Source organism: Haliotis rufescens, unplaced genomic scaffold, assembly GCF_023055435.1.
Source record: "Haliotis rufescens isolate VD_foot unplaced genomic scaffold, xgHalRufe1.0.p SCAF_3, whole genome shotgun sequence".
Lineage (NCBI taxonomy): Eukaryota > Metazoa > Mollusca > Gastropoda > Lepetellida > Haliotidae > Haliotis > Haliotis rufescens.
Genome location: NW_025964001.1, coordinates 1,736,985 through 1,757,610, shown reverse-complemented (window position 1 = coordinate 1,757,610; position 20,626 = coordinate 1,736,985). Strand labels below are relative to the sequence as shown.

The window sequence follows — 20,626 nt, the reverse complement described above, 5'->3', positions numbered from 1 at the left end:
CACAGGTTATCTAGAGGTTTTTCGTTTATCTCTTATAACGGGTAATAGTTCTTTGTGACTCAGCAGGTCTAAACAGTGACCTATTCTTTGTGCCTGTAGAAACTTGATCTAAAGCACATCTATTATGTGTCCATTGTCCCCACCAGGTGGTTTGAATACCAGTTTCAACCTCTTCTTGCTCCTTGTTCTATCAGCATTACGCGCTACCTTTTCACCCATGGTAGTCGGTGGAGTTAGCCTTGGCTCGTCACACCGCTGAAGACACCCGGGTTCGATTCTGCATATGACTACGATATGCGAAGCCCATTTCTGGTATCTCTTAGCGTGATGTTGCCGGAATATTGCTTAATGTGGTTTAAAACCAAACTCACTCACTCAAAAACAATAAACGCCTATGAAACATCGTGATATGACTAAATGTCATTTGAAAACGTTGTCGAACCGTTAACGTGAGCGTCAAAGTCCGTCCACCTGCCCACAGGTTTACACTGATCCGATTCTTCTCTGTATATTCGGGAGGTGTGGTAGTCTACTAGTTAAAGCGTTCGTTCGTACGCTGAAGGACCGGGTTCGATTCCCCACATAGGTACAATATGTGAAGCCCATTTCTGGTATCCCCGCCGTGAGATTTCTGGAATATTGCTTAAAGCGGCGTAGAAACATACTCACTCACTCTGTGCATTGACGAACACAAGGCGTTAGGCTGATTGATAATTCTCTTGTTTTTTTGACGAGACATACTTACTAGATGCGGTACGATGTATCTAGCAACTGACCGACAAATTATGAGACATTTTACATGGTTTCTACATGCACGAACGTGCACACCATATGGTCTATGTCAAGTATACAACGTGAAGCTGTCGTGGATGGTCCACGTTCAACCGACTGAGTAGAATGTAGCTATAGTTCAGTGTGCGCCAGGGATTAGTGTACTCCTTCCGGGAGGCTGCCTCTGAAGAACTTGCATGGCATTCACATATGCATGGCCCTATACTGAGATAATATCCCTTGTCACTGTGGTTCGGAGATACGCATATTTTAAATAAAAATTATAATTACCAGGCTAAAGACTCATCATCTTTAACCGACCATAAGCCAAACAGGTCAAACTGACATATCGATTTCTTATGTAATACGTTTTACATACATGTATTTTATATATATTGTTAGGGCCTATACTAACTAGTAATATAATGTATCAAGTTACCTTTTTTTAATAAAGTGGAAGTGGCATATCTTTTTCGGTTGATTTAAAAAGCTTATCTTTGAAATGCAAATATAAAGTTTAACGACAATCCAATCATAGCATTTCACGTATGTTCACAATACGTTAGGATACATGCATAGCTCGTACGTTGATTTATAGTAAGATGTCCACATTTGTGGAAATGTCATTGAACTATCAATAACAGGGGTCGGTTTGGCTTTCAGGCGGTATGGGGATAGCAATACACTGTATGATATGAAAATTTTAAGATGTACATATTTCTGTAGCTATTAGTTAGAAAAAGACAGAGATATATCTCACGGGGATACGTTTCAACATCCACCATACAATGCATTTCACAAGATGACTAACAAGAAATCATGATCACCTATTTTGATAGCAATCTATATTGGAGTAAGATTCACTGCTGATAGAATACAACATGTTTACTATGCTGCTTGAATCAGACAGAAGCCATGAATACTTTCAACAGATGTATCATAACACATCAACTATTAGGAACCTAATAAACTATTTAAACTTATAATTTAACCCTACCGTGCCAGTGGTGCTCATCGGTTGTCTTTTGGTCCACGTTCACAGCATTCACATAACTTGACCGCGGTACGTTGAAGGTATTTCGTGCTGTGTGAAAAATAATCAACAGGCATGTCCAGAAGTGAGCATTACGCTTGCACGTATTGAGTTCACAAGCGCAATTGACTGTCTCTTGAATTTAACACGTCTATACTTCATTGATTGCTCTTATTTGTGTTGCCTCTGCGTTGGCCCTGGTAACAAACCATACTACTGCCAGCTTTGCTCATTCAGGCCAGTTTCTATGCAATGTACATCACTGCTATAGACAAATGGTTCTTAAATATTTGTATTTGTGCATAATTAATGTGAAACAGATGAAGCGGTCTCACTGGTCTCTTCTATTTCTAGCTCAGATGGGTAAACCAGTGGAAGGGAACTGGCTGTTTGACACTAACTGAACAATATCAGATCAGTTAAATTTCTTGGCTAAATCCCTTGATTTGATTTTGCACTGACTTGTATGCATAACGGTCGAGCAAGGAGGTGAGTGTAACTTGTGTCCATGGGAGTGCCTGCGTCCTGCCTAAATGCCCTATCCCCCAATTTCACAAAGATATATGGAAGTCCAGGATTTCAAATAGTGCTGTCTCAGTAAAGGTTACATGACATATGCTTTCATTAAATACATGACATCAATGAAATGCTGTGCTGTCATGAGAACTTGATGTCATCAATGTGGAAATGTGACAGTAAATCTTTTTGTTCTCCATCATATTTACGAGAAATAATTTGTCCACCAAAACACATACCCATAAACGACGTGATTAAAGACGTGGAGTGAGTATTTCAAAGAAAACAGACGAGAAAGATATGAATGATTTTTTATGAATATGCTGAAAACGTTAGAAATTCCAATCGTGAAGAACAACGAGAGAATACAGTAGAAACAGGGAAAGATTGGGACTGACGAAAAACATAAAATTGATTAAATTTCAGACTTGCTGTTATGAATTGAGTACCATTAAAATTGCAACACCTCGATGTCACCCCAACCCGTGAAGATCGGGGGTAGAATAGGTCTCCAGCAACCCATGCTTGCCGTAAAAGGCCACTGCAAACAGCTATACATGAGAATATATAATTCTTTTCCATGGCAACACCATGTTCTGTAAAACAAATTACATAAATAATAATAATCCTCTTGTGAAGCATTCAAGACTCAAGACACTGGATTTTAGTTGAAGCTAGGATCACTTTTAAAGTTTTAGATCATTGTCTTAGTCTTAGATCTTCCGCCGAAAAAGACTCCACTGAGCGAACAGGGCAAAGCAAGCTGTGAAAAGTAAACATTTTTCACGCAATTTACATAAAAAGTAGGTATCTATTGCCTGACGCCGCACAGCAGTACTTCTGCCATGCGACGGTGACCTGTTATCAAACCGGACAATCAAGTGATCGATCAATCATAAAATCCAGTGACACGATAGTGCATTTACCGATTTTGTTGAAACTAATAACAACTATATGTGCTACTACTGCCAAGTGCAGAGATTCTGCTGCTTGTAAGTAAACGTTTTTAAAATATATTAGTGGGGTAGGGGGAGTGGGTGGCGGTGGAAGGCAGTTTGACTGCCTTGGCCCAAACATTTCTCTTATAGTTGTCTCAGCATAGAAATGCTACTGACCTTAGGATGGAACTCGGGGACTTCAGCCCACCAACCGAAACACCGACCAAGTTCAAGTAAATATTAAACGTCAATGTTAGCGAGTAACCAGTCTTGATTATCCGCTAAACAGATTCCATTTGAAGTAACGGGCAAAATAGCTGTGAAAACGCCTCCTAACCTGACAGGTTAGATCATTTCTAATTACCTGGTGGATGTGTCAACTGGAATGTTAGTTGGATTTGACAGTATCTTCTATTCACAGATGCTCACGATGGTCGTCGACATGACCGATTTGCAAGCTGATCCTGATGAGACCCTTTAACCGATTGTTAGACGATACAGCGATGCCAATGGACGATTGTACCTTACAACATAATCGACATGTCTAATACTTGAAGCCAATGCATTTCTGCTGATATCATCAAGATGTGATTACACGTGCCAAGTCTCAAAAAGGTCCTTCTTGTACAACACTGTTGTACTTCAGGTTATAGAAGGTGTGTCTTCGTGGGATTGACCCTGAGATGACTTATCAGGGCACACTGACTCTTCAACACTCACAGACTGTCCTTGCTCTCTTTGTTTACATCTCCGGTAATTAATGAATTCAATCATAAGGACCACGAGTGCCATGGCCACACCCACCCCTGCACCATAGAAAGCACTCTGCAAGGCTAAAATGTCCATCCTCTTGGATTTTCTGCTTGGCGGCTCACATTGATGTTTGGGTTTCCATTGATTCCACCACATATGCAGGAGGCCGCTTTCATATATTTTCAATATTCTGCAAAAGTGAATAGAAACTATACAATATTATCCTCCTTGACACGGATGCGCAAACGTTTATTCGGAAACCGGATTTATAATTTAATTAAGCCCTCTATCTATTTCTACGATTTACGCAAACGGTAATTTTATGGCGATTTAATGTCAACCTTCTTTTGAAATAGGTGTGAATTATACTTACAAAATAACAAACTGATATTTATGCAAAAACGTATCTGTGCGCCGCATGTTATAGCATTTGATACATGTACATCGCTGCAATGTGATAAAATTGTGGGAGGCCTAACATCGTTCATTGGCTGTATTAAGCCGATTTAAATGAATGTATGGGAAAGAGCATGGAATGAGGCCATAGAAAGTATTCAGGTGGGACGCTTGCTGAGCAATCCCAGCTAATTCTTCAAAACAATATGTTGTCAAGTTGAAATATCATAGCATGGTAGGTTACATTTATCTTGATATTAATAATAACTACAGATTAATATAGCGCTGGTATCCAGTTCGAAGAAAACACAAAGCCTCAATACTCCAAGTAAGATTTGGTGAAAAGATAGGTTTTGAGTCTTGATTGGAACAAAGTAGGACTGTCAATGTTCCTGAGCCTATTCCATGGCTCAGGGGCAACTTTGGCGAAACTCCGACCTCCAAAAGTCGCCGTTCTAACACTAGGCTCAGAGAGTAGGGACTGGCAGCTTGATCTGAGAGATCTCCCAGGCACGTACTCTTCAAGAAACTCGCTGATATAAGTTGGTTTTTGATTGTGTCTCGCATTGAACACAAATCAGCATCACTTTATACTGGATTCTCTCATTGATAAGCATAAAACATACACTGCCATCGTTAATACTTGGATGATGGCTTCTTTTGAAGATGTGGTATTTTAAAGGTAAGTGAGATATTAGCGGGGAAATGACGAATGTTTCTCAAGCGTTCAAAAAACCATAATACGAGGATAATTACCAAACAAAAATAAAAATATCCTGAACTCACTGTTTTGAGAATAGCTGTGTGTATTTACTTTGCTTGGGTAGGCCAACTGCATATTTGCCAAAATAAAAGTTTTCGCTTAGCATTTGTAAATCACATCGCCGTGGGTCGTCCCACATCTCCAAAGTAGACTCTTCGGCGATGTAGACGTACTTGCTCTCGGCCGCTCGGCGCAGATGCTCTTCGCCCTCTTGATGCAACCAATCAGGGTCATTGGCCATGTTTTCCTCCAAATGGCGCCATATTTTCTGATAGACGGATATGTTGGATTCCTGAAAACAGACCATGGATTCTGTATATATCATAAAATATTATCAATAATCTCATGCCCCCCTTTCACAGATCACTTCGAGTACAGTAGCGTCATTGCCTGTGGAAACTGTTTACGTGTGCTAGTAGTTCATGCAGCCACTACGGTAAATATAAATGTCAATGCAAGAGATTAAACAGTCTAGATTATACACCGAAACAGATTCCAAAATAGCTGTGAAAGTTCTATGAAGGGACTACCGAAACTGAGTGATGACACCAAGTGTTTCTGAAGAGTAAACAAAATTGGAAATCATACTGAAAACATCAGTTGCTAGAGCTTCAGATTTGGTAACATATGTTTAAAGAGAAGTCAGCCTGTCTTATTTTCACCTTAGGTTAAGTGTCTGGTGGCTCGTAACGCAGGAAATTCGGTTTGGGGTAAAGCCAAACTCATACATATTGTATGTGTACTGACCTGAAAAAGAGTGACCCACGATGATCCTCCTACAACCCCCCACCGGTAGGTGTCCTGCTGCGCCATGCCAGCCAGGTTGGAGAAGGGAGGTTTCTGTCGCCCGTCGGTGAGGAAGGCTATGAGATTACCGCTGTAGGTAGCCGCCATTATCACCGTGAACAGCCACCAGCAGCTGAGCATTGTACGTCCGGACTCGGTGTTGGGGAGATATGCTCCTCCTGAAATAATAATAAAGGCTTTATTAAACATCGATGCGCCAGTGTAATAAAGGTGCTAGTATCTGCACCGAATGTCGCAACGGTATATTTAGTTGTCTTCCACACATTCACTTCTTGTTATATGTGTATTTGCCTGGTAACCTTATTACAGACACCACACACTGGAGTCGTGGATGGAACAGACTAACCTATGTTCTACAAAGTCAAAATCAATTAATTCCATCTGCCATGTAAAACATGTGATTCTCTCTCATCAGGTCCTAATGCATAATATGGCATCTCTTTTGTTGCTCTATACATCAATGTTAAAACAAGAGAGATAAAAGGGTGCAAACAAATGTTTTGACAGATATTCCTTTATGGAGATACAAAGTTTGGATTCTTATGATGAAGAATAACAAAACAACGTAGCTTTTCAACTGAACATGTGTTGCCATAATAAGAAAGTATCATAGCTTGTTTAATGCAAAGAATACTTTATAGCATTTTAGAACCTTTGCTATTGAGCAATGTTGATTTACCGTTCGCCATTAGGGCTCCAAAATGATACCAGAATATATCCCCATAACGGGTCGGCATATCCGTGGGTCTGTCGTCTGTCCACGAATGGACAGGTGTCACTTCTTCTATCAGGAAGAGGAAGACAGTGGAGAAGATGAGGGAGAAGAGTATACAAACAAGAACCTCATAGCGGAACAGTGAGAGTAGGGTCAACCATTTGTTGATATTGGAATCTTGTTTTCCGAATATAAGAGCTGAGTTGACGTAGAAGAATGGCAGTGTGACGTCGATGACTGTCGATCTGCTCTTAGTCACAGCCATCGGTGCCACGACCAAATCAACTTCCTGTAAGTGTGAAAACAACTACTTTTACTCCTGAATTAATAAACAAGCTGTAAGTGTGCGCGTTAAAGAGGGACTATGTTCGGAAAAAATGTCACTCTCGGGCACTCGTTGTATACCATGTTGTTTGTCTGGTAACTGAATATTTGTTATGTAGACCGATCGTATTCTTATGCTTATGTGGCGGTGGGGTAGCGTATTGGTTTAAGCGTCCACAATGTGTGTACAATGTGTGAAGCCCGTTTCTGGTGTCCCTCCCCTTGATATTGCTGGAATATTGCTAAACGCGGCGTAAAACCACACTCACTCACTCACTTATGCTAGTGACACAGAGACAATCTGTCAGTTTTCCAGTTCCTCATAATAACTTGAAATTTGCTCCCAGTCTGACATCATTTGAAACGTTTTTTCAAATTAACCCATAAGCATTCATTTATATGAACTGCATTTATTACGACGTCAATGTGACATGATGTTACTCATCTGAAACATTTGGTACACGCCCAAACTGAAAGATAACGTTTTACTCGGTCAGGATTAGTAACGATGATAAGAAGTTTGACCTTTGACGTCGGACCTTATATTTATGCCAGATCCTTTATGTTACTGTGTATCATGTATGTAACATACCTCAGCGGAGAGTAACTTCACCAGGCCCGTCCAACTTCCGTTCAGTACCCGACCCCACTCCCTATCTTCGGGCTCCACGAGCGTGTAGCTAACAAACACAAGGATACTCCAGTCACAACCATTCAACAACGAATAGGAAACCTTGGTTTAACCTTGCACGCTGATACTAGTGTAATGATTAAGCAAAAACAATTTTACACCTCGTAATAGTACACACACACTCACAAAGAGACATTGGAAAAACATTAAACACAGAAAAAATGAAACCTGAAGTTGAGTTGTTTGGCCAGTTCCTGCAACAGCTGGATGCAAAGGCCGTCGAACCTGACAGAACCGTTCTCCACTCTCTTGATCACAAATGGCGCCCACTGTATCAATACAAAACAGTTGTGATGACACACCTTGCCCGGGCTATTTCATGTTCTTCTTGTTCCATGATGGTATTCAAATATTGCCTGTCTTTTACCAAGCAGTATGACCAATATCTCTTACATGTAACTGATCGTGTTGCTGATGATATATATAATCATACAAATAGTTTGCGATTAACAAAAATAGCTGAGCAGAATTTATATTTGAAACAGTGATTCAGAAAGAGTGTTTATAGAAGCCTTCAGGGTCCACCTTCAGTACAATTTAAACTAACCGCAAACTCTTACAAATGTGCTGACAAGATTGATTCCGGTCAGTAATACATACGATTCACGCCCTAGACGTCCTCATATACAACCTACTAAATAGATTTTGCACTGACAGAGTGCAATTTACGTCAATGTAAATATGTATGCAATATGTATTCTTCCTGGTTACCAAACCATTTTCCCTTGAAAGACCCTTTCATACTTTTATATGAGACTAAAACACGAATGAGTTGTGTTTACTGCCGCGAACGCTGTTACCCTTGTTTGAACACAGCGACGGAGGCTAGAAACTCGTCTACATCTGTTTACAAGTTTTGACACAATCAATTTCAAGTTAACTTAAAGATATATGGTTGGTAACATCGAGGTATAAACATTTCTACGATGTAAATTGCACTCTGTTACTCTGGTACGACTACAAAAGTCATAGTTGGTCCAAAAAAACAATGTTTCTCGCGGTTGAAAAGACATTAGTTGAACGTACCGGCTGCATTGCCAGGTAACGCATCATACATACACAATCATGTCACACTGTAAAACAATGTACGGAGATGAACACCTTCTGAAAAACCAGGCGTTGAATCATTGAGAAAGTTCATTACTGTCCGAGGCTTTGATAACCATACAACAAAAGGAATATTCGATATCACCATAGAAATTGACTGTGAAAGTGTATTTCAAGCTTTGGGGACATCAAAGAGCTTGACATTTGGAGCTTTTGTACAATAGTTAGTGATGTTATATTTTCTGCGTCATAATGAAGGGGATAACGGATTAATATTGACATGCGGTGTAAAATTAAACCTTGAAATGCTTGCTGGCTCATCTTTATTGCCGCATGTATCATGCTGACTGACAAAGCAGTAGTTGTGCTACACTCTTTCTATGCCTGCCACACCTTGCCTTTGTTAGTAAAGCATATTGATGCAAACAATGTTTTTGTTGAAACATCTGAAGCGTCATTTGTTTTGTTTCCTGAATTGAAATAGACAACCCACAACACCTATGCTGCTTCACTCACTATCTCATCGTAAAATGAGATAAAGTTGCTGATTTTCAATTTAGATCTCAGTTCATATTAATTGGGAATTGAACGCGTATCGTGAGGTTTCAAATGTTTAATTTAGCGCGGCGATTCGGTCAGTTTCTGCCCGGTCACAGTGAAGGGAACCAAAGTCTAAAGCAATCTTAAACAATAGTTCATGAACAGCCTTAAAGGCATATAGAGATAAGCACCAGGTGTTGACGCACAGGACCCGGTTGTATCAAAGCCTCATTAACTAATGGCTACATTAAACCCTAATGATACATTAAATTCTTAATCCACCATTAGTTAATGGCATCATTAAAATCGGTTGTATCAAACGTTTATTAGTATAACATTATCTAATGATGCCTTAATGTAAGTGTCTTCATTAACCTGTCATTAAATTCGGGGTTTCCCCTTAATATTTCCCACAATTCCTTGACGTAAACACGTACGCATTACTTCCGGTCGTCTGTCAAAATGGCATCGTATCCACCTAAACCTAGGAATAGAAACAAGAATTTCGACAGCTCCGAAATTCAACTATTAGCTGAGTTGGTGGAGAAACACTTCTTTATACTTAACAGTAAGCTGTATAGCACCGTTACCCACGAGAGAAAGAAGGCTATTTGGGCAGAGATAACTTCCAAAGTTAACGCTCTCGGTGCTCTCAGCGTACAACAAAAGAAATAAAAACAAAATGGACGAACATGCACCAGACGGCCAAAAGGGAATTCAGCAACAGACAGCTGGACATAAGGAAGACCGGGGGAGGGCCCTGTATTGCCCCACTTTCCACAACGAGTGAAACGATAGTCGACATTTACAAGGAATGTCCCAGTTTTACTGGACTCACGGGCATCGAATCGGACGATCTAGTGATGCAAATGGGTATATCTATACACAAACTGTTGGAAGTGTTAAAAAAGTACGTACTTTACATGATACAACGAACAAGTAGCCTAATTCGCTAATACACGTTGAACAAGGCTATGGGGAATCGGGTATTTCACATGATTTGATGAGCATTTATTAAAAGGAAATGAAAAACAACAACATTAAACCAACCTTTTTCACAACACCTTTAATGAAATTGCCGCGTGTGAAAATAATACACAGTGTACATTTACATTTGTAATGGTATTTCTCATCCGTTCTCCGACAGGCAGCCTTTGTGAAACGAGAAGGCGGGCAACTCTCATTACCCCTATTCTTAACCCAAAAGTTCATGTTGTGTCTTTCGATGTTAAGTTCAAATCTTGACATTCTTCGTCTCCAAATGCAAATTTTATGTGAAGCATTTATACTTTTCAAGAGTGAATTTTCTGATGACAACGAAAATTGGTTGAAAAAATATGTCTGATTATAGCAAAGTAATTTTTCTGAAGGTGGCTGAAGACATAAAATAGGCCATGTCATCACACAAATATATCATACAATTCTAATATATCATGTTCCTTTAGTAATGATAATAACCTGGTGCCGTACCTCTCCCGTTTTAACAGTGTAAAAATATTAATTAACTTTATTTTAACTTATTTTAAATAAATGTGCAAATAACTTTATGTGTGTGCAGGTACTGAAGTCGCCGATGTAATTGGCTCTCTTTCGACTTTACACCTGTTAGCACGGGCTTTAGAAGAAAATGTTGGCGATGTCCCTACTCAGGAAGCGTCTGTGCCCAGTTGTTCCAGCACACAGATCTACCAAGAAGGAGAACTGTCTGTTGACGCATCTGCATTAGATGACGACATCAGTACCATCGAAGAGTGTGTCGTATTATATAATACTGGAATCTTACTTCTTGCAGCAGTGCTAACATACATGTTATGCCAAGTCCTTTTCTCTACTCGCTCATCCCTTAGATTGAAACACTCATACTAATTTTGGCCTTTAACACTCGCGTATACAGCGTAAAAGTCACTTTTTATACACACGGAGACTCGCATGATAATCATGATCCAAAAACAATGTATTTTTCAGGCCTTTGGTCCAGACTGTGGGGAAATCAAATCGTGTCACCAAGAGAAAGAGCAAACAGGATGACATCACCCGACTGCAGTATGAGGTTTTGCTTGAGCAGAAAAAGAAAGACATTCAGCAAACTATTTACTTTGAACTCATGAACAAGAAGCTCCGATTGGAGTTGGATGGCTTGATGAACCAAGAATGAAAAAGACATCCTCATATTTTATATGTTCCAATTGTTCATTAAAAAGAGCAATTAGTTTGATAATGTGCTACAGTGTTGTGTTGTATGTTGTATCGCTCCAGTTGAACGAACGGGAGACAACTAACAGTGACAGTGAGATGGTGCGATAAGCCATCAGATAACACACGATTTCGACGAAATTTATGTGAACCATATTAAAATATATCTTGAATAAAATTAATATAATAGACTCCAACTCCAGAAACACAATAAACCTTACATGCTCACCATGAAGTCTTGGCGTTGTGAAACAAAATCACACTCATTGTATGCGTGTAGCGCTCAGCTGTATTTTTTTCTGGAGGGAAACGCGCACTGTAAACTGGACAATAAATACGCAGTTATCTAAATTAAAGTTAAACAAAGCTGGGAAACCATATCCCATGAAATGAAATGAAAAGACAACAGTGCACGCTTAAACATTTGGTTAACCATTTGTTTCAATTTTATTTTGGCAAAATATGCTACCGCCAACACTTTTAACCATTCTCTACACCTGGTATCGCTGCATTCAGTATAGTTATGGTAACCCAAATGCAGTGTGACCATTTCAGTTAGTGAAATAGTGTCTTGTGATATAATCACGGATGTACCGTCCATCTTCGGGACTTGTATATTTCCCTTCAATGTTACTGTCGTCCTCCCCATCAACATCCAGCATGGGTTCACAAAGAATTATCGCCAGATTATGCAACACAGCACAAGCACCTGTGAAACATAGCAAGATTGTTTAAAGGGTTTACAGTATTGTTATCATTCGATTCTTATGTCATGTGAGTGTGCACTATTCCAGCTATATATGCGATTTGGGGTACTTACAAACCTAATACGTTATCAGTATTTAATGTCTAAATTTGATTTCATGTTAAAACTTTATTTATAGTACAGTTTTCGGATCTTATATATGGGTTAGCTTCAAATTTATTTCATAGTTTTATTATTATCTTAGTAAGCTAACCAATGATGGTGCAAACTCTCTCTGGGCTCATCCTGATTTGACCGTGCAGAACATGGAAACGCCGTTTGAGCCACCCAAATGCTTTTTCTATGGTTGAACTTGTTCTTTTATGGGAGGAGTTGAATAGCCTTTGCTCGGGGGTAGATGGCTTTACGACATGCGTATCCACTGTCACCAAGAATAACGCCGTCTTGTAGAGTGGTATGGTGTGTTTCCAGGTGTTTACTTTATACTTCTTGAACACGTGGCTGTCATGCGTTCTACCTGGCCATCTCGCCACTAAGTTAATAAATTTACCTGCAGAACAAGACAAAACGGTCAATGCTAATATAAACCAATATTGCCATCGAACCTGGTTTATATAGCGTTCACTGCCATATAGCTTAAATGTCTGCTGATCGCGGCCCTAAACAACAAATACTGAAATCATATCATAGTATAAAGATTTGTCTGATAGCTATTTCGTTTAACAATGTGAATGGTGTCAGGGACGTAAACGTATTGCCCTTGTGACTTTGAAGGGAGGACGTGTATGCTCCGTGCACAGGTTTTACAGTGACCTTTTATGTGTTATTATGTAAATAAGAATTTATTTAACGCACCTTGGCTGTCACACACTGCTTGAACATTGATCGAATGGTAGCCTTTCCTATTGACAAAGGCAGGTTCGTTGTCTGATGGTGCCTGTATCCGTACATGTGTCCCATCGATACATCCGATGACTCCACGAAATCGAGATATATTGTAGAATTCCTTTCAAATGTCGCCTATATCCCCCTCGGACGGCCAGGTAACAAACTTGGGCACAAGAGACGCGATGGCAAGGGAAACCTTCCTAACTCGTGAGGCCGTTGATTTGTCAATGCCTATTGTGTCGCCAGTGATTTGCAGGAAACTTCCACTTGCAAAGAAGTGTAGGGTTACCAGAACCTGATAAAATGGTTTTAAAGAGGCTTATGATAGGTTTGACAAATTTTCAAATATTTCCATAACACTAATATCTCTTTTGTTATTTATTTTGCTGATTTTCATTATGTGTCAGTAAGTAAAGTATTAATGATTGATATAAGATGTGCATACTTTAATAATTAAAAGGTTCTTTTGGCCGGGATCGAACACGCAAGACTGTTCTCTTCAGTATGCACGAAACATTTAGTTTATGTCATTAGAGTAACTCCCCTTTATGAAACTGATTATGGCTGACAACGCCAAGTTGAAAACGTATCTTTCTTGGGTGAAGTGAAAAGAATCAATGAATTTGCATTACTTTCAATTGTGAAATATATTTACAAGGTTGGTATCATTAGGCTGCATATATACTGTATCAACACACGTATTAGTGAGCAGACCCACGCAGAACTGCGTATCGTCCACTTAAAGATTGCCGATATAAATTTGCCCAATGTGGCGGTATGATACTATATTTATTTCAAACTTGCTGAGTTTCTAGTGATGACGTGTTAATTATCAAACTTTTACCTGTAGTTCAACACTAAGTGCGTGCGAACTTGCAGATTTGGGCTGTAATTCATCTCTCACAAGATCGCAGATATAACTGATGCTTGCCCTCCCAAAACGGTAGCGGGCCCTTACTTCATCGCTCATGGATTCGAGGTGATGAGTTCGTTTTCTGAAAACACGGTCTTTCCTTGTGCGTCCTAAGCGTTCAAACAATATGTTCGCTGCCATGTTTGTTTTTAATGACACACTAATGATGCCCCAGACCTTCATTAAGTTAATGACAGCACGACGTATTTAAAACGCGTAAGTACAACTGGATTTAATGATACATTAGTTAATGGAGGTTTAATGACACGTTAATGCATCATTAAAGTTTGATACAACCGGGTCTAGGTGTATACATCAACACATTAACAAACTGTGAAACAGAATGTAATGGTATGTAAAGAGAACGACAGAAAATCAATGATGTTCTCAGTATGATCAAAGCAACAAAATTATGAAGTGTATTCTAAATACCTCCAGAGTCCCGACAATTAACGTTCGGTTGTGAAATCCATAATTGCTTCCGTGATAGAGCTGATGCTTGAGCTCCACTGTTTCATCTCTCCCAATATAGCCCACGGTTTCAACATCTGTTCCAGTATGGGTTTTACTGAGAATTTGCATTTTAGCTTGAAAGGGTGATTCACTTGTGGTTGCATTCTGCAAAAGTAGATGGTGTCCATTTGAGCCGACGAATTGTTTTTTTTACCGTAATCAGATATCACAAGTGTTTTAGCTAGCAAAAAGTGTTTTATGCTATAGTGAAACAAATACACCTCTTTTTGCTCACCAAAGGGAATTTACACCGTGATCAGATTTCACAAATGTATTAGATGGAAAATGGTGTTTTACACCGTAGTCAAACAATACACCTATATTAGCTGTTCAAAGAGGGGTTCACTGGAAAATCAAAGGTGTCCACTGCATTGTATCCATTGATAACATACACCCTATGAGTTGTGCCATCATGGGCTGATGTCATGACGCTGCCCCTCCCTTGTACTCCAACGTACACTTACGAGGGGCGTTCAATACGTTTTGCAACTACAATATAAGACCAAGTCGCAATGGGGGCTAAGTCTTGGCTGTTGGGTGGGTGATTTAACTGTACAGCTCAGACCTAGCCCACAGTGACTATTTCCTGTGAATTTTGCCCCACATGGAAGACGCTTCTAGGATGACGAGGACATAAAGGCAGCCACAGAGGCGTGGTCAGAGGGCCAATCTGCGGATTTGGACAAATGGAATAAGTGTATTGAGGTGAATGAAGATTATATTGAAAAGTAAAAGTGCAAAAGATATTCTGCGACTTGGTCTCATATTGAAGTTGCAAACGTATTGAACGCCCCTCGTAGAAATAGTGTTTTGTCATTACTATCACTCAATCGTAGTTTCTTTAAACTCTTACTTCCACGTCAGAATTTTGAGATCTGATTGGTTCATGTAATCTTGATGAAATACTTGGTAACCTGCCTGAGAAGGCTATAAATTTCTGACCAGGAAATAAACCCCTTATACTCACCCTGCTACGAGCCAAGGAGCTGCACGTTTATATAAAAAGTCACAAAAAGTCACGCGATACAGCAGAAGTTGACCCCAACACAACCGAACAGCTCTTTTCTATCAAAAATCAATGTTGTTTTAATTATTTTACAATGGCAGATGAAAACATGTCGGCAAGATGAATTCGTTGTATCACTTGGGGTATATGTGGTTTTGTCATGATATTCCCAGGGCAGAGACATGCTGTTAAAAGACATGGTAAAAGTGATACAGCACAATTCACCTCAGCTCAACCGAACAACTCTTTTCTACCACATTTTAATTTTGTCTTCATTATTTTACATTCGTGGATTTTGAATTTTCCACGCTGCTTATGACAGATTTGTCTTTATACCCATCTCCAAAAGACCTTTTGCTAGGACAAAGGTTTCCCCAGATCACCGAGAACTATTATAGGCACACTTGGACTTGTCTCATCCAGGGCTGTTCAACAAAGGGATTTTAGTGCCTCAATATCTTAACCCCAGGTCATCTTACGAAAACAATACGTATCGATCTGCTCTGACCACAATACCTGAACTGTTTGACTGCTCTCTTATCCATCCAGAATTAACTACTCATATATTATGGTATATCGTAGCCAGACAATACAGCCGTATAAGCTGGGCTTTAAAGTCAGGCCACACATCTGTAACGCCTTACCCTAGTTATGCAGTGTATATATATGAGCTAATAAAAGTGATTTTACAAAGTTCTTATGTATTGCCTGGAACTATAAGCCTGAATAGACCTTAGGACAGGTTTACATGTGACGGCTAGTTAGAACATAAAGTGAGCTTAAATCACAATGTTCAAACAGTTAATGAGGGCACTGTGGCCATTCGATCCCCATGTGAGTCACCCTATTGAAAACAGATACCTTCTGTATCCATTGTATTTTGTCAGCCGCTTGAGCTGTCATAAGAATCTTTTCCAAGCTTGACAAATGCTTCGTGATCATCTCCAGGTTCTGTAAATATGACAGGAGCTAACACATCATTAAATATACGGAATATATGTACTTTGCAATTTACAAGGTTATTGATTCTGATGAAGGAATTCAATTGGAATTATTGATGTAAATCCTTTTCCTCGGGGGATTGAAAATACATATCCACATTATAATGATCCATAGAAACATTCAAATTATTTTCTTTTTTCCAAGAAATTCATTTCCCATGAATAACAATAATTATTTAGTGACATAATTGTTCTGTTGAAGGTTTGCAGCCCGAATGGTTACTATACGATACACCCAAAACCCACAGTTGCTTACCAGTGGTGAATAATACCTAGAGCACGGATTGAACTCCAGGAAAACAACATCATCAGTTTTGAATGGTTCACGATTGTGTGCAATGTCCATGACATTTCCAGAAGAAGGAACCACCAGCCACTGTGAGACCCCAGATGCCCTCGTCACTGACATGTTCGATTCCAGCAAGCGAGCCTGACAATAAACAGTTATGTACGTCATATAACCAATTCTGTACTTCGTTTCCATAATATATCCATTTCCAATCAGAGTCCATGCAGTATAGAATTGATTATATGGTCTTCATAAATATATCCCTAACCCTTATGCCTAATTCAAATATTTCTACAAAATGTGCGAAATACGTAACAAAATGGAACACATTAATATTCCTTACAACAGGTGTAAAGTTTCAGGAACTCTGCATTCCCATACATAGAGTTCCATCTTTCCTGCGGTTACTGTTGATGTTATAATCATTGTAAAATCTCGTTCTGGAAGTTTAATATGCGCAATAATGAACGTTGATACGTTGTGAAAGAAGGCTGAGTAATGGTTATTGTGGGTCAAACTGAAGTTTGCAGGCACTACCTGATTAAGGAGCTTCTGTATACAATCGGAGGGACACATCACAAGAAGGTTGAGGTCCTTTTCTGGAAGCAGCTGGTATATGCTGGAGAGGTCAATACTTTCTTGTGGCTTATTGGGATCATCTATCATATACAGCAGTAACTTGAGAGAAGCCAGTCTACCTCCAGACAGGGTAGTCAAAACTGTTGATAACGTAATTTGGTAGGTATTATATCCGTTATAGCTTTCTTTGTGTATGTGTTTAATATTGATGTTCTGATAGGATAGTCAGTTACAAGATTCAATATAAATTTGTCATATAATAAAATAATTGCCAAGAGGGTACTATAATATTTTCATTGTTAAATGGTTAATGGTTTACTTCGACTGGGAGGAGACGGCTATCATTGAAGTAATAAATTTACCCAAAACATATCTTACTCCACACTGAGGTCTAACGCAAGTGATCTTGTCTGCAGATAGGGAATTTCAGATTTATGTTAAAGGGCCCCACTCAATTGACAGCCTAGCTTTACCTGTCATGCCAGTTACTATCGTCTAAGTACAATGATAGCTTTGTTGAATGGCGAATTTTATACTAATTTCTGTACACTGTCCGTGACTGACTGTTGTGGCTGAAGTTGTAAGCCATATGCAAAATTGACTGTTGCATCCGAAGTTGTATTTATATCCATAAATGTCTGTTGTGTCCGAAATTGCGTAGTATATCCGTGGTTGACAGTTGTCAATTGCAAGAAATGTTACTTTAGGAGAATACTATATAATATCTGGCCATGCTCCTTAATCATTGTCACAGGATTTTGGATAACGTGGATTGTTGTATATCCTACCTTCATAGGATGACGTTATAACAACGAACGTCTTCCATTTCACATGACCGAGTATCAAATTAATTCCTCTCATGACAACCTCCATTGAATCGGGTCTTGTAAGGGCATTAAAGTAGGACTGCTTTGTGTTTGTGACGCTGAACACTGATTGAATGTACATTCTATGGCTGGATAGAAAGGCGGGGCAGACCACGGAGCAGAGGCTGATGTTGATGTCATTCCCGTGGCAGGAGGGACTGAAGTGATGTTGACAGGGAGAGAGCGATGCTAGAATCACCACGTCCCCATGTACCGATCTCACTGAAACTCATGAACGTAACCATTGCCGTAACTGTGCCACTAGGACATATGTACCGATATAACTACATACATTATAAAAGTTGTCGAATGGGTCATATTTGAATTGAAGCTGTTTATCCTTTTGGATCTTTTTGTGCAGTCTTAGAAAAGGAAGTAAGAACGAACTCGTCAGCACTAGGTATACATGTTAAGTGATAACTGAGCGATATCCTAAATAAGAAACAATGTTACCTGTCTTCGACGCAGCAAATTGGTCCCAAGCCGAGATCAGCCAGTTGGTCACATTTAACTGACTATTGACTGATACATTTCTATGGCACACCACAGGATGTGGGCATTTATCATGCTCCTTGATACTCAGCAAGATATCTGGTAGGAAAAGTATTCCGATTAGATGCTGAACCTAATAGAATCATATACCATTTTACTCACTGAAAACACACAATTAACTGACGCTTTTCTGTTATTCCTACGGATCTTTTCTGCACACCTTCACTTCATCACATTTGACAATACCATTCAACAAGTAACAACTACCATATTCAACATATCAGTTTTTCATGGAGAGAAACATTTAATAAATTGTACTAATGGTATTATTAAAACAACAGGTTTAATTACGGTGAAAGGGTTTCATCAAAATAAATCATTGCAGCGTGTCAATTGTTTGCCAAATGCTCACACAAATTTATGTTTCTTGGGTGCGTGTGTACATTGGTACTTGATAAACATGTTATTACATTACATTATTTCATTTGTTAATGTACGTTACCAAGTCGACAAATCTAAATACTCAATACGTGTGAATTAAAATAGATATATTTGTAGAAAATAGTAGCATGATGAACTGAACTTACTCAGAGAGAGTGTCAAAACATGCGAGGATTTGTACATCAAGAAGATGATAAACTGCAAGGTACAAATCCCAGACATCATACAGGCGTCTGTTTCCGAGTCTGTATGTCTGGACAAAATCGGATTACTTCTCTCGGACTTTCAATCAAAACACGATCCCGGCTTTCATCCTCAGAGCATAATATGTGTGAAACCCAGACATAAGATAAACAACACCTGTTACAAAACGCTGTGAAGCGTCCATTAGCACATGTGTGAATTCTGATGGCTGTTGCGATGTACGTCATCGACTCAATATCCCAGCTACAGAGTAAGCCTGTGTTGATTAATATTCATCTCCCGGGCATCGAAAGTCGCTGTCACTGCTATTGCTTGCATGGATCCATTTGACAAACATCAAAGCCAACACGGTTGCCTGTCAGTATAAATAAACTTTCAGTTACACGACTGAAAACAATGTAAAAGTCCACCTACACGCACGAAAAGCACAGACCATAAACTTTTACCTGATCGCGTATTGCAACCTCAAAGTGATGTTCTTCTGTCTGATACCTTCAGGTTGACATCCCTTGACAAACGTTATCGACATGTGCAGCGTCCGTTTTCATATCGCATCCGTTTGGATTATTAGCACTAGTAACGCTGGTTACCTTACAGGTAAGGTATGACGTGATGACGTGTGTAACCGAACATAGTATTCTAGTGTAGACAGAGAAATGAACACTGCTGGCGTTGACCATATCACTGTGTCTTGTATACTCATGAAACAAATCTGATCCGTCGAGTTGTGAAGACCCCACAGACTAACTGCCAAAGTCGATGTGAACACAGGTACCTACTTCAGACGGCAACGGGATAATTGAGTTTAAATAAATCAATGGTATTGATTTCCTACCTTGTGGAGATAATACACCGTCATTACTAAAGATTGAATTATGTTGTGCTTCGGCTGGATGAATATTTCAATCAGTTCAAATACATTGTCTTTAAGTTCCCGAAAAAGCCCCTGGGAAATGTACTTTCTTGTTATTGACGTTACCCATGATACGCCATTGTTTGGAGCCAGCCCGGAGGCAGTATTCGTGATAAGCAATAATGAAGGTCTGCGTATATTGCGTGAAATGTAAAATTGAATGTTTGCTCCACACATTGATCGACGTTTATTTAAGGAGGAGTGAAAGACTTCATTTGCTTGGTGATTGGTAGCGGTCCAGGTTTAAATCATGTTCGAATATATTATATTCTCTGGGTAAAATGATATCAGGTATAACTACATTTCAAGTATAAATGAAAAATCCTTA

The 20,626-nt window shown here is 39.3% G+C and overlaps 1 protein-coding gene across 1 annotated transcript; it reads right to left on the bottom strand.

The window, feature by feature from the left end:
• Window positions 1-2,650: 2,650 nt before the first annotated feature.
• LOC124148474 (glutamate receptor ionotropic, kainate 3-like) lies at window positions 2,651-20,138 on the bottom strand. The gene is made up of 14 exons (XM_048403545.1): window positions 19,832-20,138; window positions 19,328-19,740; window positions 18,702-18,839; window positions 18,171-18,470; window positions 17,341-17,522; window positions 16,771-16,944; window positions 16,375-16,464; window positions 14,427-14,612; window positions 7,876-7,976; window positions 7,609-7,696; window positions 6,657-6,981; window positions 5,918-6,135; window positions 5,194-5,462; window positions 2,651-4,201 (listed from the first exon to the last, which is right to left on the bottom strand). The coding sequence occupies exons 2-14, from the start codon at window positions 19,404-19,406 to the stop codon at window positions 3,901-3,903; spliced, it is 2,451 nt and encodes an 816-aa protein (XP_048259502.1). The 5' UTR covers window positions 19,407-19,740; window positions 19,832-20,138; the 3' UTR covers window positions 2,651-3,900.
• Window positions 20,139-20,626: the final 488 nt, after the last annotated feature.